This window comes from Argopecten irradians, chromosome 2 (genome assembly GCF_041381155.1).
Source record: "Argopecten irradians isolate NY chromosome 2, Ai_NY, whole genome shotgun sequence".
Classification (NCBI taxonomy): Eukaryota; Metazoa; Mollusca; class Bivalvia; order Pectinida; family Pectinidae; genus Argopecten; species Argopecten irradians.
Window position 1 is genome coordinate 33,535,355 of NC_091135.1, and position 18,405 is coordinate 33,553,759.

The 18,405-nt window shown below is 34.9% G+C and overlaps 1 protein-coding gene across 1 annotated transcript; it reads right to left on the bottom strand.

Annotated features, from left to right (window-relative positions):
- Window positions 1-1,861: 1,861 nt before the first annotated feature.
- Window positions 1,862-17,624, bottom strand: LOC138315233 (glycosylphosphatidylinositol anchor attachment 1 protein-like). The gene is made up of 13 exons (XM_069256093.1): window positions 17,476-17,624; window positions 14,832-15,014; window positions 14,071-14,155; window positions 13,510-13,615; window positions 13,015-13,174; window positions 12,609-12,710; window positions 10,320-10,516; window positions 9,521-9,717; window positions 9,076-9,227; window positions 8,180-8,457; window positions 7,248-7,441; window positions 6,685-6,858; window positions 1,862-4,333 (listed from the first exon to the last, which is right to left on the bottom strand). Exons 2-13 carry the CDS (start codon window positions 15,001-15,003, stop codon window positions 4,057-4,059), a joined length of 2,094 nt encoding a protein of 697 aa, XP_069112194.1. The 5' UTR covers window positions 15,004-15,014; window positions 17,476-17,624; the 3' UTR covers window positions 1,862-4,056.
- Window positions 17,625-18,405: the final 781 nt, after the last annotated feature.

Here is an 18,405-nt window from a genome sequence, read left to right on the forward strand (position 1 = left end):
AGACACGTGTATCAATTTATATAGTCCAGCAAAAGATTTTGATTTTATAGAAAGGTAAATTTAATTTTGTTTTTCATGTTATTAATATTGTCTAGGTTTATTGTCTCGTGTCTCGTCATTGTTTGTTAAAGAGAAGGCTTTTATAAGTTGTAGTAACTTTTGCCTTATCCCTTTGTCTTTTGTTTTGACAATAATATATGTTTAAGCCAAACAAAAATTATCGTTGTTTCCAACCACAAGGACCTGGCACGGAATTTTTAACCAACAGAATACATATATATGTATACTGTTTGTATAAATACGTGCCAGGTCCCCGTGGTCCCATATATAGGGGAGTGGAGGCTAGGGCCTAGAAACAGAGCTCGCTATTTATAGCCTTTTCAGAAACAAGGAATGCTGATGTGTACAAAAATAAGTTATTAGTTTATATGATTATAAAGAACTAGTGTAGCAAAAGAAATAAGTAAAGCTCTATAGGGTTTCAACAGTCAATTGAGCAAATATACGACCACGAAGCCAAGGGAATCATGGGTACTCATTAAAAATAAAATTTGTAGTCCTCATGCAAGCGTGATACATTTTTTCAAGTCTGTAGTTCTCTTTAAAGTCAGTAATACCTAAATATTTGAAAATTCCGTTATCGTTGTTACCTTGCAAGAAACCCAAGGTCATTCATTAGAACAAACTCGTTTGCCTTTTATTCCAGCATGCCTACTGACCAAATATAATGCATTTTTAAAACAGGAAACCCAAATGTCATTCGTTTGAACAAACTTGTGAGCCTTTCATTCCAGAATGCTACATGCTACAAATATAACGTCCCTATGACTAATACCCAATAAGAAACCGTTTGAAGATATTTGTTCATTAGACCCCTGCGACAATTAAAAAAACCCATTTAAGATCATTAATTTGCCAAAAAAACGTGCTGTAGCCACAATAAATTCCCTTTGTTCCTAATTTTAGCCTAATTGACACTTATGATCTTAAATGAATGTCAGGCAATCATTTGAAAAAAAAAACCAACAAAAAAAACAAAAACAAAACAATGTAGCCTTTCATATCACATCCTCGATACTGAAGGGGTTCCGATCACTTACGATCTCTACACCCCTGGACTATCTCATAGTGAAATTGAAGGCAGCTCAGTGGAAAACATTTGACCAATCACAGACCAGCAAAGATTTCCTTTGAAGACTACAGAGAGAGCGACGCCTAACATCAAAGCCACACAGTCAACCACAGTGTACTGTTATATGGCTCTTTTGATGTACATCAAATGACTAAATTACCTGTTCTGTTCTGTTGCCTCCAGTTTTACTATGAGATAGTCCAGGGGTGTAGAGATCGTAAGTGATCGGAACCCCTGCAGTATCGAGGATGTGATATGAAAGGCTACCTTTTTTGTCTTTTTTTTGTTTTTTGTTTATCGAGGATGTTCATATCATAGCTTGCTGCAGTATCCAATATAATAAGGTCTGCTGCAGAAACCAATACAAGTTCCAAGGGCCTCTTACTTATTAAGAAGAATCAATTTAAAGATATTAACTTAATTGACCTCTGTGAAATTGAATGGTGTTCAAGGTCAAGTCATTTGAAGATGGTAAACCCTTAACCTTTTTTGTGGTATTCTGACTTATAACTAATCATTCTCTTCAGTGGTCCCCACATAAGTCCCAAAACTGAAATGGTAATACAAGTGCATTCTGATATATAACAGTTACTTCCCTTTTTTCAATATGTCAGTACAATGTATTTGATAGATGATAACGGATTAGTAGTCTCTGGAGGTTGAGAACAAGATAAATAAAGAAGATCCTGTTTGAAGGTAAACAAAACAAATGAAAACAGACACTTGGTGTTCATAAGAAAATATCTATTAATCAATGTTAAATAAAAAAAAGTGTACGTATCTATCAAAATATTACACATATACATAACAACATCATTCTGTCTGATAGAGTTCTCTGTGATTTGTATGAACTTGCTCTGACTCATAACAAGACATAATTATCTCCCCTGCTCATTGATTTGCATATCATACTGTGAAACAGTAGTCACTATAATACTGATTGGAGTATGTGTAACTATTTGAAAATATATCCAAAGGGAGATAACAATGACTATTATTACTACAATGTGCTATAAAAACTCCTGGTAACAGAGAGATTCTGTATCACATACCAAATTTACACATGATTTGACTAGTTTTAAACTGAACACAATCATGGATGATAAATCATGCAAGAAATACATTAAATTGATCAAAATGTTCTTTTGTGAAATCTTACAGATAGGTATAATTTCCTTATAGAAAACTAGCCAAAGGTCTGATAAATCATAATTTTGACAAAAACATCTTGAAAATTATTAAAGTTACAATTATTTTATCCCGACTGACAGTAGGATATATATTACAAACGGTGACAGGTGACATGGTTTTATTGTACAATATGATAGTTCAATATGATTTTACACACAATCGTGGCAGATTTTTTTTCTTGTACGATTGGTTGCAGCATACCTAAAACAAGCAAATTATGCACCCAAAAAGGCTAGTCTGAGTCATCAACTAAATTGATATAATTTTTTCGAAATTTTGAAATCATACATCTTTTGTAAAGAATTATAAAATAAATTGATATATGGCACCATGTATATGTTACACCATTATGTTACCATGGAAATTAAATTTAATGTCACATTATCTCTACCGTAAGTATTGCACAATAATTATCAAAATGAAACAAGAACAATCAACAAACAATGGTTCTACACTCTCAATTCTCTAAAGTCATGAATTCACTACTTTATCAAGTTCTTAATCAATTGATAGACATTTAGAGTCTAACGTCAAAAAGTTTGGTGAATAGTAATCACACACACACAAAAAAAATAAATAAAAAAAATAAAACAGAAATACAGAGATATTGTATGGTGTTAACTGAACCTGTCAGTATAAAATTCTCAGCCTCTCCTGTCCTGGTTAAATATTCTTTACTTAATAATTTTTCATATACTCAACACATGTGTCTACAAATTGTACACATATTACCAACATTCTCACTAATTCAGTCTTGTCAACAAACAGCATCACATGACAAAGTTCATGTACAAACACCTCAACATTTGTATAAAATTGTTTTATTCCGCCATGATTTGATGCTTCAAGAAACCCAAAAGATCTGTTGCTTATTTAGGATTTTATCATCCATATAAAGAGTCCATGCACGTGTATCTCACATAACTTTTCTCATATAACAAGAGGCACATTATGCCTGTATCTCACATGAATTTTTTCTTACAAGCCTCCAAAGATATGTATCTACTATCAGATCTCCTCTTTATATTCATTTTAATAATAGGTCCTTTTAACGCCAAGTAATGAGAAAATACTTAAGAAATATTATTTAATTTGGCCTAATATTTTAAGAGTTGACCAAGGTCATTAATTTGACTTTTTATTCTTAACCCATCAATTTGTTACAAATACATAACAAATGTTGTTATCAAAATGTAATAAATTCATGATCAAATACTGTGTACAACATCTTGAATACTTTTCGTGAATTTTGTGATTTAAGTAAATTCATGAAAGATTATCTCTGGGAATTATCTTCTATCTTACCTATACTGATAATTTGATACTTTAATCTATGAAAGTTAATCTTTGTGATTTTATATTGAAATCAAAACCGCAAAAGTGAGTGGCCTCAACAGAACGTTTGTTTACAGTACAGTCATCCTTTAAAGTTTCCCAGAGGACTTCACGAGATTACTGAAATCAGCCAGAATTGTTAAAATACTATTTCACACCATACATCTACATTATCTATAATACTTTATCCCTTTGCCTCGGATATTGTGAAGAACTAATTCTAATGCCAAACTAGTGGACGGAGGCAGTGTGCGGGTTCACTAGCACTTTGTGTGGGTGACCTAAATACAACATCGCAAACTCTACTTGAATTTTAAAGGCATCACAAGTAATAAATGGAATTTGAAATGAGAATTGTGAAGTACAATATTAAGTTTATGGAATGGTGGTAATGTTGATTATACTGTAGGTTTTGGGAGCTGACAATGTACAATGCCCCAGAAAAATAGCCAATTAGGAAGGACAAGCAGACTGAAGAATGGATACATCCAACTGGAGAAGAAATAATTATCAATGACAGTTAACAGCAGTCCATGTTTGGTTGTATCCCAGGACAGACCGGCTAACTCCAGGAAGGAGGACTTCTCTCCGATACAGGAAATTGTAGCTGCTGCCAGAACCATGGACGCAGGAGACACTAATAAAACAACGGCTTTCTGGATCAGGTTGATAAACCTACAAAAGACAACAGAATTAAACTTTCACTCACATTCTAAATAACCTGCAAGATTAAATTACTGATCCTAGTTACCGTAAAATCTGTTATTTTCATAACATCAACATTTCTCAACAAAATAGAAGGAATAATAAAATCTTACATGGGTCTGTCAAGTGGACAGGAATATGCTATGTGTAGGGTTACTATAATGACATTACCTGCTGTGTGTAGTGTTACTAAAATGACATTATCTTCTAAGTGTAGGGTTAGATACTATAATGACATTATCTGCTGTGTGTAGGGTTAGATACTATAATGACATTACCTGCTGTGTGTAGGGTTACTATAATGACATTACCTGCTGTGTGTAGTGTTACTAAAATGACATTATCTTCTAAGTGTAGGGTTAGATACTATAATGACATTATCTTCTAAGTATAGGGTTCGATACTATAATGACATTACCTGCTGTGTATAGGGTTAATATAATGACATTACCTGCTGTGTGTAGAGTTATTAAAAAGACATTATCTTCTAAGTGTAGGGTTACTATAATGACATTATCTGCTGTTTTTAGGGTTACTATAATAACATTACCTGCTGTGTGTAGGGTAACTATAAAGACATTACCTGCTGAACATAGGGTTACTATAATGACATTACCTGGAGTGTGTATGGTTACTATAATGACATTACCTGCTGTGTGTAGGGTTATAATAATTGCATTGCTTGCTGCGTGTAGGGTTACACTAACATTACCTGCTGTGTGTAGGGTTACTACAATGACATTTCCTGCTGTGTGTAAGGGTGCTATAATGACATTACCTGCTGAGCAGAGGGTTACTATAATGACATTACCTGCTGTGTGTAGGGTTACTATAATGACATTACCTGCTGAGCAGAGGGTTACTATAATGACATTACCTGCTGAGCAGAGGGTTACTATAATGACATTACCTGCTATGCGTCAGATTACGTTAATGACATAACCAGCTGTGTGTGAAGATTATTACTATATGACAAAACCTTGTTGTGTGTTTGGGTTACTATATTGACATTACCTTCTGTGTGTAGGATTACTATAATGACATTATCTGCTGTGTGGTTTGGGTTTTACTATATTGACATTACCTTCTGTGTGTAGGATTACTATAATGACATTACCTTCTGTGTGTAGGATTACTATAATGACATTACCTTCTGTGTGTAGGATTACTATAATGACATTACCTTCTGTGTGTAGGGTTACTATAATGACGTTACCTTCTGTGTGTAGGATTACTATAATGACGTTACCTTCTGTGTGTAGGATTACTATAATGACATTACCTTCTGTGTGTAGGATTACTATAATGACATTACCTTCTGTGTGTAGGATTACTATAATGACATTACCTTCTGTGTGTAGGATTACTATAATGACATTACCTTCTGTGTGTAGGGTTACTATAATGACATTACCTTCTGTGTGTAGGATTACTATAATGACATTACCTTCTGTGTGTAGGATTACTATAATGACATTACCTTCTGTGTGTAGGGTTACTATAATGACGTTACCTTCTGTGTGTAGGGTTACTATAATGACGTTACCTTCTGTGTGTAGGATTACTATAATGACGTTACTTGCTGTGTGTAGGGTTACTATAATGACGTTACTTGCTGTGTGTAGGGTTACTATAATGACGTTACTTGCTGTGTGTAGGGTTACTATAATGACATTACTTGCTGTGTGTAGGGTTACTATAATGACATTACCTGCTGTGTGTAGGGTTACTATAATGACATTACCTGCTGTGTGTAGGGTTACTATAATGACATTACTTGCTGTGTGTAGGGTTACTATAATGACGTTACTTGCTGTGTGTAGGGTTACTATAATGGCAGTACCTGCTGTGTTTATGGTTACTATAATGACGTTACTTGCTGTGTGTAGGGTTACTTTAATGACATTTCTTGCTGTGTGTAGGGTACTATACTATAATTACATTATGTGCTTTGATGTGTAGGGTTACTAAAATGACATTATGTGCTGGGGTGTGTAGGGTTACTATAATGACATTACCTGGGGTGTGTAGGGTTACTATAATGACATTACCTGGGGTGTGTAGGGTTACTATAATGACATTACCTGGGGTGTGTAGGGTTACTATAATGACATTACCTGCTGTGTGTAGGGTTACTATAATGACATTACCTGGGGTGTGTAGGGTTACTATAATGACATTACCTGGGGTGTGTAGGGTTACTATAATGACATTACCTGGGGTGTGTAGGGTTACTATAATGACATTACCTGCTATGATGTGTAAGGTTACTATAATGACATTACCTGCTATGATGTGTAAGGTTACTATAATGACATTACCTGCTATGTGTAGGCTGTACTATAACAGTGACAGGAACTAGAATCACAGATAAGAAGAATGCCAGGGAGATATTCATCAGCGAGATAGAAAACAGGATGAGGGCCTGGAATATCAGCGCCAGACTCTTCAACAGCTCCCAGTCAAACGCAAGGTTCTTGGCATGTTCTGACTTCCTGTAAAAAGACCAGCAAGGCAAAATACTGTCAATCAAATAATCATCAAAATACAATCATGTTTTAATTATCTAACATTTCAGCACATCAAAGTTTTTTTTAAAAAATATTCTAAGTTTGATATCACAATTCCTGGTAAAGCCACCGTTGATGTCCTGCTGGATTGATATCTCTACACTTCTTTCCAAGAAATACAAGTTCATCAATGTAGTTTTTGCATGCTTTGAATACTAAAATACAGTAATGTATAGTATGCACCAAGGTACATTGCAGTTGCCAATCGGCCCTTTAAAGAGGACAACGGATAAAAGTTCCATCTTAACCCATCTCACTCCCTACATGACTTGAGATATTTTCTAATATAGCATGTATACTTTATATATACAAACCTGCCAATCATTCTAGGAAACAGCAGTGAAGCTGTGAATAATGCCATGAGACCAAACGTGATGACGTCATCAATCTTCATACGAATAGGCGGTGCCACACTAGTGATGAACTCCGGGCCAGTGTAGGATAAGATCCCCATCAACAGAGAAATCAGGATCAATGGAAGGATTGACAGTAAGCCAGTCGGGGGCTCCTACAGGGGAAAACAGAAACGTTTAAATGGGGCTCTTACAGGAGTAAAACATAGTAAAGCACAAAAATACAGTAAAACATGGTTATAAGGAACCTCTACGGACCAACAAAATCACAACATTATACGCATAATTCATTATACACATATTACAGACGTTGTAAAGGAGCCTTAATGACCCTGTAACAACCATGTAAAAATATTCAATATATACTTGTTTTACTGTATAGTCACATTATGATACCAAAATGTAACAATTACTAACATTCTCATATATCAAAGTAAATTTTGATATGCTTATTAAAAAAATCAAAAGTTTTAATTTTGATTGTGAGATGTTGTACCACTACCGTACAAAGATATACTGAAAGCTAGTATTAAAACGCATATATCTACAAGACACATTACCACATATTTAGCATCTGAGTTATACTTTCATGTGAAAATATTGACCACCAATTACATGATATATGTTCAAAAACATTCTCTTTGCTATTTCACATAGTTACCTCCCCTGCGGGTAGGTATTCATTATTTTGTGAGCAAAATTCAAATTTTTTCCTCCAATAGTATGAAGTTAAGCTCAAAAACATGTGACGTCACAATCAATACCTACTTGCAAGGACAGAATTGCTTCCTGTAGTAGTATATGAATTTGGAAAGAAACTGAAGGATGCTAAGGCAATCATACAAAAAAGAGCACAAAGGGCCATAAAACTCGAACTGATTTTTTTATCTCACCGCCACATCATCCAGGAGGTCCTGTAACTGTTGTTGTTTATCTGCATCCAGACCACTGGTGTCTCCCCCCTCCAGACTCTCTTTGAGACTTCTCAGTAACTCCTCCTTCATTCTCTCCTCTGAATCCCCTTCTTCCTCTTCCTGCGAGTCCCCTTTATTCTCACTCTCCTCCTTTGTTTCATTATCTCCATTATCCTTCTCCTCCGAGGTATCTTTATCTTCTGTTTCCTGAAGTTTGCTGTCACGATCAATGAGTGATACCCACAAGGCAATAGCTTAGGTCACAGTCAGGAAAATAACATCAAAACTACCAATGATACCAAATTACGATCATTTATATTATATACTATGAATCTAAATTTCATGATACAAAATACTGATTTTGATCCTGTCTTTTGTGATACTTGAAATTAAATATTCATTTTCTCTCAAACATTGATTTATGATGAAAATTCAAGTTTTTGTATGATACAAGTAAATCATTTGATATCATGTTATTGATAGTGATTTAAAAACAGAACTAGATTCTGTTAAAATTCTATATAGCTGGTTGTTTGTATGAGTTAAAATTTACCCGATGTGGATCTAAAACTAGAAAATTAAATTTTTAGTTAGATAATACTTTCAAGGGTAAATCTATTTCAACCAGGGAAATTGTGACATATCGTTGGCTATTCCGTCCTTGCATATTGCAGAGTTAGCTCCCTTGCGGGTAGGTATCGATTGTTACGTCATTATTTTGTGAGCGAAATTCATGTCATTTTCTCAGAAACGTATGACGTTGCGCTCCCAAACACATGACGTCACAATTAATACCTACCCGCAAGTGCAGATAACTCTGTAATATGCAAATTCGGAATATGATTTACTGGCTCAGCATGATAAAAAGGATATTTTGATGAGTCCTGCAGCACAAATCAATCCAAAGGGTGGCATGTAGATTCCAATAGAGATGTATGTTGATGTTGTAGGTAGAATGTAGAAGAAAAACGACTGATGGAACCGTTCTAGTAGATTATTCAGACTTCTAAATACGCCTTCAATCACCCTGAAATAAATTATTAATATTCATAGACTTGTTTTTAATACTAGTTATTGTATTAGGTCCCTGTACAATATAGAAAACTAATTTGTATGGATGAATATGTCTAAATATTTTTTATAATTTATGTTCTATAGGCAAAATGTTACAACATGAATACACAGTGTACAGAATTTTTATCTCTATATTTTTCAGTTATGCTATACTATAATTATATAATCAATTGAACATTGATTCTCCTGTTTAGATTCATTCTTTCAATTCAAGCATCTATGTACCAAACACAATTATATGTTTACCTTCCAGCTTGCTCGTGACCTCTAGATTGACCTTTCTTTGAAGCTATGCCCTCTATTGTCAGAGCCTCAATGTGATAGCGGAGGAAGAGTCCATGGTTACCAGAGCTGATTCCACTAGCCTGTGTCCACATCATCTGCATCATGTTACTTAGAGAACTCTGGTAGCCCTGAAGTGTGTCCCACAGATATGGGTCGGACTGAAAAACATTATAAAACAAATCAGCTGTTTGAGAACAACAAAGATCACCTCTGGCCGCCTCTATTAACAAGAGAGTAACCAAGTAAATTTTGGCCCATTTGACAACTTGAAATTCTCAAAATTCTATACTTCCTTCATTCTGATTGTTGATGCCTTAGAGTAATTTATGTACCTGTATGCTATTATTCAAGTATCTATCACTATCAAAATAATAAATTTAAATATATAGTCAAGACTGTCTGAGCAACTCCCTGTATGTAGCAACTCTCTGTCTTATGTGACCTTACTTGAGACCCCCCCTCCCTAACGCAATTAGCTATATAACTGGTCTGTTTTCAGGGACTCCCTGTCTTACGTGACAAGCGACCATGCTTTTACATCCCACAAATATGTAATCATTTCAAAAATGTAAAATTAAGACTAAAAGAAGTGAAGTTGATGCAAGTTGTAACTATTTTGACTGAAAATTTCAAAGCTATTTAAAATAGATAATATAGCAATAAGTAATCCACTAAAACCACAAGCCAAATGTAGACTGCAGTTGTTCTGTAAAAAAAGGTTAGAAACCAATTTTTGGGCCCTAATTAAGTTCTGTTGTACCTGTTTATGAAGTGTGGCCTCCACACCTTCCCTCTTACACAGCCTCACTACCAGGTTGAAGAAATCAAGATTGGGAAGTTGGCCATTAAGTCCCTCAATTTTTATGTTGTATTTTTGTATATTTCCATGAGGAATCTCCAGATTGAGGGCAGCCTGGATTTGTCCACTGCGTCCCATCAACTCTCCGGGCTGTATATCTGAATATACCAAAGAATTAAATAAAATCTTACTACGTCCTCAAACTACACAAAATTTTATTACGTCCTGACAGGTTTCAATCATCATTGAATTTAATGAACAAGCCCTGAAAAAAGAGTTGTGAATCGGTTCATATGAAATATTAGAACAAGACGCCAAACAGCTTTCACGGTCATCTGACTACCTTGGCAATATTCCTATAGGAAATTAATTAGATATGGTGCCCTCATGCACACAGGGACCTGGCACGACTTTTTTTAAGCTAACAGTGTGTAGCATTGTGTAGCTCACTTACTTTAACCGTCACCGCCATGTTCATTTGTTCTTCGGAACGCTTCTCCAGTTTACCGACAAGCACAACATAACATAATTTGCATAATGTAGTCACGATATGTAAAGTCGAGAAGCGTTCCGAGAGAAAAATGAACATGGCGGTGACGGTTAAAGTAAGTGAGCTACATGATGTTTAAATGGAGTTTCTACAAAGTACGGGTCATGACACCTCCAAAGGAGATTGTGGATGAACACAGTTATGGGTACTGTTTACCACCACAAGCGTAGATTTTGTGATTTTGGCTTGGTTTTTGAGGTACCCATTAGAGCCGAGACGACATTTCGACCGGACAGGGAAATGTCTACCTAGCATATTTTTCGTAAATTTCCCGACTCATCAAGCCATAACTTCGTCAATACTTGGCCAATTTTGTTCATCAAGCACTCGATGGAAAGATTAATTATTTCTCTTTAAGGTAAGATATCCGTCAATGTTGTATAGAACCCATTTATTAAAATAATCACGGTTTTAAAAAAATAGGTCCGTTTTTCTCGACCGCCGAGTTCATACCCTTGATACTATAATATCAATATAAACTATTAGTTAAAAATTTTCATGTCAGGTCCCTGTGCTCATGCATGGTAGCCATCATCAACCAGAGATGTAACAACACTTTGTCAAGATTATGTCAGGCTCATTTCATGCAAGTTTCAGCAAAATCGCTTCAGTAGAACTTAAGAAAAGTGTTTTCAAAAGAGTGGCTGTGGTGGCCATCTTGAATTTGGATCGACCCGAAAAATAACAACACTTTGTCAGGACAATGTCAGGATCAGTTTAGGCAAGTTTGAGCCAAATTGCATGGGTAGGATTTGAGAAGAAGTTCAAAACTCAAGATTTAAGAATATTCTTGACCTTGAAAGTAGGTCATTTATTTTCACAACTTTGGTAGCCCTTTATCTCAGAATGCTACTGGCTTTTAAATATGAAAACCCTGGACCTTTCTTTAAGTTAGGAGAGTCATTCAAGGTTTTAGCCTATTTGAGTGGCCCCTTGAATTTGATCGACCCGAAAAATAACAACACTTTGTCAGGACAATGTCAGGATCAGTTTAGGCAAGTTGAGCCAAATTGCATGGGTAGGATTCGAGAAGAAGTTCAAAACTCAAGATTTAAGAATATTCTTGACTTGAAAGTAGGTCATTATTTTTTTGGTAGCCCTTTATCTCAGAATGCTACTGGCTTTTAAATATGAAAACCCTGGACCTTTCTTTAAGTTGCCATTCAAAGGTTTTAGCCTATTTGACCCCTGTGATCTTAAAAGTAGGTTGTAATTCATTTTCACAACTTTGGTAGCCCTTCATCCAGGCCACAGGCCTTTACCCTGGACCTTTCGATTAGTTAGAAGAAGTCGTTCAAAATTTTTAGCCTATTTGACCCCTGTGACCTTGAAAGTAGGTCAAGGTCATTCATTGTCACAACTTTGGTAGCCCTTCATCTTAGCATGTTACTGGCCAAATTTGAGTATTTGGGCCTTACGCACAGCTGACTGTGAATGACGATGGACGGTGCATGATGACTATAAATGAACCTGACATTTTTTACCAAATTGACCAGCATATTCTATTTTCTGGCACTGTAAAAATATTATTTCATAAAATCTACTCAAATTGGGATTTTTACAAAATGTTTTTATTTTTTTTTATTTTTCTACATTTTTGTCATTCACTTCTATGATAACTTGTTGCATCAGTTTGTCTTATCATATGTAAATATTGACAAAAAATATTTCAACTTTTTGAATGCAATCTGTGACCTTACAATCTGCTTTTATGTCATGGTAGCCATCCAGCCAGGCTTGGATACCAATCTGCTCATGGTCGGTTAGCAAGAAGATGATATCTTTAGCCCAGTAAGTCTTCTCTGAAAATAATCAAGAAACTGTATATTGAAAACAGCCTTTATGATATGGATCTGATTCAAGAAACCCATATGGCCCTCCAAAATTGTTGTCTGCTTCTCTTGCCCTCAAATTAATTGTAATGTCAAGATGTTGTAAGATTTTAGTACATTTATTTAACCACTTTGAGTCTAGATAAAGTTCAGGGCTATTCCCGAGAAAACTAATGAGTAAAGAGTTATGCCTGAGTTATGGTCCTTGTTGTATATGAAGATAACACACAGGGTAATGGTTATTGACAGAAAAAGAAATCTTTCATTTTCTTACGCCTGAAGAACCGTGCCATTGCCAGCATAACTGCGATACCTCCTGTAGTAGAGGTTAAGTCAGACTCTTTTGCCCTTAGAGGGGATGACATCACAAGGGCCTCGTTACTGCTAGCCCGAGGGGCACGCAAAATGGCATACACATTCTGTCCTGGGACAGTCTGCAATAAAATAATTCAACATTTTACTGCCTGACATACAAAACAGGTTTTTTGTACATAAACTAAAAAACAATAAGTAATCTGTAAAAGCCAGAATTTTTGTCACAATGCTTAGTATATTTTGGTGTAAATGAATTCAGTAAAGTATAGTGTATAGAGTCTAAACAAGGCTAGTTTCATAACAAAGGCATGCCAGAGGAAGAATAAACAACAAACAAACCCTAACAAATTAACAATACAACACATCCCCTATCCCTGCTGGACGGAGGGACAAATAAACTTCCTGCCTCATACTTTAACATATGGCTATTCCCTTGATTAACAGCAGTATTTACCTTATCTTTGGTGATCCCGAGAGGATAGCGAATACTGTAGTTTTGTATGTAGGTGTCCAGACCCAAGGATCGTAACTGGTCATACACCCATTCTCTGGGTACCTTCCTTTAAAACACAAAACAATAGAAATGTACGGTTTTATTGTTTAACACCAACAACTTTTATCAGGTAAAAATATACATCAGGACCATCAAATATGATTTTTAGTTGTCTTTCTCAAGTCTAGTTGTTTTTTATTTTTCAGTCAATCAATATGTCAAGTTAAAAGATCAAATACATGAAATTATTCAAATAATCTTTTTTGTCTTGACGGAAAGAATTCATTTATGAAAATGTTTTTTTTTTTTTATTATATAACTCTTTTCTTAGAAGCAATTATACAAAACTGCTTGAGGAAATCTGAAATGTTTTGTTTCTAGGAGACCAAATGGATATCATTGGCTGTAGCATGGCCCTAACATGCTTTATGCTATCAGCCTTCTCAGTTGGTATTCATAAGTCGATAAATGCCAACTGATAACAATTATTCATACTAAATAATTTCTTCACAAAATTCTCACCTCACATCTTTCTTCAGTTGAGCTTTATACTCATCGATATATGCCTTGATATCAGCACTTGAATAAAACTCATTTTCCACAAGACCTGGGCATAAAAAATATCTTGCTGAACTTTATCAAATTAACTAAACAGAGAAGATTTAATTAACTGTTTCAAACAAAATAAATGTTGCAGTGCCGTATCAAAATTCTAGGAAAGTTAACATATCAAATCAGGCACTAGATCCAGAGTATGTTCTACTATCAGGCATGCCTAAAGCCTAATACTGTATGTGTGTGGTAGATGTGAACATACACACATATCATTATTACCATATATTATTAAAGAAAATAAAAATATGTTGCTGTTTTAATTAGGTAGTAGTAAGTTTAACCTAAGGTTTTATTGACTTTCTCTTGCGTAAATTAAAATCTATACAAGCTGGAAGATAAAATTATATGAGATAAAATGTCCAAATTATAAATATGAGAACTTTTAAGTCAAATCCTTTTATGGATTTAGATCTAATAATTCATTTAGATCATGAAATTTCAGACAAGACTCGTAAAAAGCTGAAACAAAAAAATCTTTTAAAAATATAGGGAATAATATATGTAACAAACAATATATTACTAAATCTGATAAATAAACCACTACCTTTGGTACTTACTTGGACAAAAAATTAAATGCAGTCCAGGAATATATTTTCACCTATATTCATATTAATATCAATATAGCAAATATTCTTACATTACTGGACCCAGCTTATTACATGCCGTACCTGGTAAAAGAGCATTTTCTGAGAAGTAATTTTTAGCATTCATTGGAGGATATGCCAGAGCCAGAAACCAGGCAACACCTGCTACATAGCAGACAAAACATAGCTTATTGTTGTAGTTGGCGATGACAGCAACAATTTTCTGTCGTTTTTGTGGATCGGAAAGAATACCCATAGCTGTTTAGTCTGAAAAATACAAAAGAACTGTAAACAGATTTGGGTTCTTTAGATTTCATGCACGCATGATCAGAGTACAATATTCATTAGTACTGGTATTCAATTATATGAAAGAACTTTCCAATACATTTAATACACAGTTAATACATGTATCTAATGAATCACGAATGAAAGTGAATTTAATGTGGACATTTCAACAAAAACCTCTTCCTTTCTTTTTCTGGAAAAAATACTTTTTAGGTTGTATGTAAATTATTGCTTAATATAAGTATTGTGATTGTGAAAATATGGAAAATGCTTTCCAAAAATGTTGTTTAGCACCAAATATAAACGTTTTCAAAAAACAGACTAGAAAACAAGCATAGGGAGAATCAGGAACGCCTTTATAATTATAAAGAGCTTGAATGGGCTGAAGCAAATTCTTGTGGTAGAGGTGTCTCAGTAACATTAACATTATGTAAATCATCAATATATGTAGAGTTGAAAAACTTGAACTTGAAATCAAGACAAGATATAGTGTTATACAAGCCCACTTTCAAAGTCACACTCACGCGTGATTACAAAATATACAGAATGGTAAACCTTCAAACGGGATTATTAACAGAATCTTACATTTACATTTAGTCCTTAATCTCAACTTAGTAGCCGTTTGAATGATGGGACACTACCACTTGGGAATTTTCTGCCTGGCAATGGAGAATGACATTGAGATATATGTAGGTGCCGTCACACATTTTTGGATAAAGTGAAAGTAAAAATGTTCTATGCAATGTTTTTCTGGTTATGCATTTAATGTCAGTAATTCATCAAGGCTAGGATTTGAATATAAAAATGGTTTCTAGCATTCAATGCACACAATTAGCGGTGCAAAAGGCCAAAAAGTAACACTTGAAAAGAAATCAGAGTTCAGATTGTCGTCGGGTCTCCTCTAGGCTTTGCCCAAAATTACATTTGATCAGAAATAATTTAAAGGCTTATTAGTAACATCACTTTCGTGTACATTGTACTATTTAATATATTATTGTTATTGATTTTGAGACTGGTGAAGAAGATCTCTATTCAGATCCTGTTGATAAATAAACTCAACTTAAAACTACAACCCTGACATGCACCTATCCTGAGCAACTTTAATTTCGCCATAGCACAGGCCCCTGGAACCATTTGTTTTTTTTAAAAGGTGTTTAAAAGTTTGACTTTCATGTTGCTACATAAATAATTATAACATTTCGTAAGAACGCAGCTCTAGGCTCTAGTAGTAGATCTACTAACCATAACACAAATGTGAGCATATAAATTCCAACACATTCCAGTGCCCCTTGGACTTTGAAATCGTGTCTCGTGGAAAAAGTCTTGCGCCTCCATGCAGGCAGCCATGTTTTGATTCTTATTATCAGCAAAACGAGATTTGAAATTTTCTCTATAGACAAAATGTGTCATCAGGATACACTTTGAAATTACAGTAAGTACTTTTTGATAACTACCCAAAGACAAGAACAGCACAATAAATGCACTGGTCAAAATGATATACTGTCTGTGTGTTTTCAAGTGCATGGCACCATCAGCCATGATGTCAGGAAGTTTTGTGCAAAAGATGACAGCACATATTCCTGCGCATTTTTGATAGATAACAATATATTGCAACTCTATAGTCGATACTTAGCTGCAATATATCGCTCGGCTATGGAGAATTTCTCTTTTCTCGTTGTGGGTCAGACTAGGAATCCAGAGGTTCCGAGTTCAATTCCTAGCAGAGGCAGGTATTAAATTTATTGTAAATCCTGCACCCTGTTACATTGGCGTCCATGTAGGGACTCTGGAATGATACTTCACGATACCTGCGAAAGAATCGTTCTGACCCCCTGGAAACTTGAGGAAAAGTTGTTTCCTGGAGGGGGAGTATGTAACTCTGGTCAATATTAGCTGCAATATATCGCTCGGCTAGGGAGAACTTCTCTTTTGCTCGATCGGTTTTGCCTCAGACTGGTAATCCAGAGGTCCAGAGTTTGATCCCTAGCAGAAGTTTTCCGCCTTTGTGAGAAACAAGATCGAATGAAATTTTACTGTTCCAGTTGAATATTTCTTTCTTACCTGTATATGACGACTGTCAATATAATATTGCTAAATATTAAGAATTTAATAAAAATCAATAATGGGACTACAAGTTGGAACAGTTTTTTTTTTTAAATTTCGTTCTGGGGTTATAATCCTAACTATATTTACTTTTTTACATGTAGCTACGCTCTTCTGAGGCTTAGCCTTAAATTCATATTAGGCCTACTGGGTCCAAATGCAACCCAACTAGTCACTGTCTAGAGTGAATCATTGACATGCAAGATCGATGGGAAATGTACGATCAGACAGACAGGGGTTCGAACCCGGTACCGGCTACAACCCGATCTACCCAGATGTTTGAAAGGTGGCTGAACAGCCGATCATGGTTTAAAAGTTTAACTAATTTTGCATCATTTACCAAAACTTAGACACGGATGTAACAAAATAAGGTACAGCGCCGGTGTTCACCTCTCCGTCATGATTTGTATACACTCAGTGTCGATTGAGCGCTTTGAAACTGTCGATTCGCAATATGACCTTATAGGAGCCTTACAAACGTTTACATTTACTTTTTGTTTTTACCCTATTCTGAAGACGCTCTGAAATATGAATAAAATGATCAAACATTTAAATAAAAATAGACAATGACGTTTAATACTTGATTTAACGTAGACGAAAGACATTTTTAATGAGTATAAGAAACTATGCATATTTCATAAATGAGGGGTATCTACTGACCTTTTAGAACCGTGGTAACAAGCAACATGGCGGCCGCCGTAGTCTGCAAGGTGCCCAAACGGGCACTTTTACGTGTCAACAGTAATGTGTTAACGCAGCAGGTATGACTTTTGTTGTTATTTTGTGCTATTTAAGTTGATTTGTATATATTTCCAATTCATTTATTGATCGAAATACGTCTTTAAAGCAATGACCCTACTCCCAATATTAGTGACTCTTTACGACGGTTTTGGTCAAGGGCATCCAGAATACTTCGTTACACAATCAGTTTTATACAACATATTTTGTTTACCATTGATAGGAAATTCGTTAGGTAATCTTGATTTATGTTTGATGTCAAAATAGCGTAGTTAGGTTATTTAATAAAAAATAAGCATTTTCAGTATTAGCTAATTTTATATCGTAACTAGGAGTAAGAATAGAAAGAAATTTATTAAGATAGGACACTGACCTGTTCAAAGTATTTGCGTTTTATTTTTTGATATGAATGACCTTATAGGAGCCTTACAAACGTTTACATTTACTTTTTGTTTTTACCCTATTCTGAAGACGCTCTGAAATATGAATAAAATGATCAAACATTTAAATAAAAATAGACAATGACGTTTAA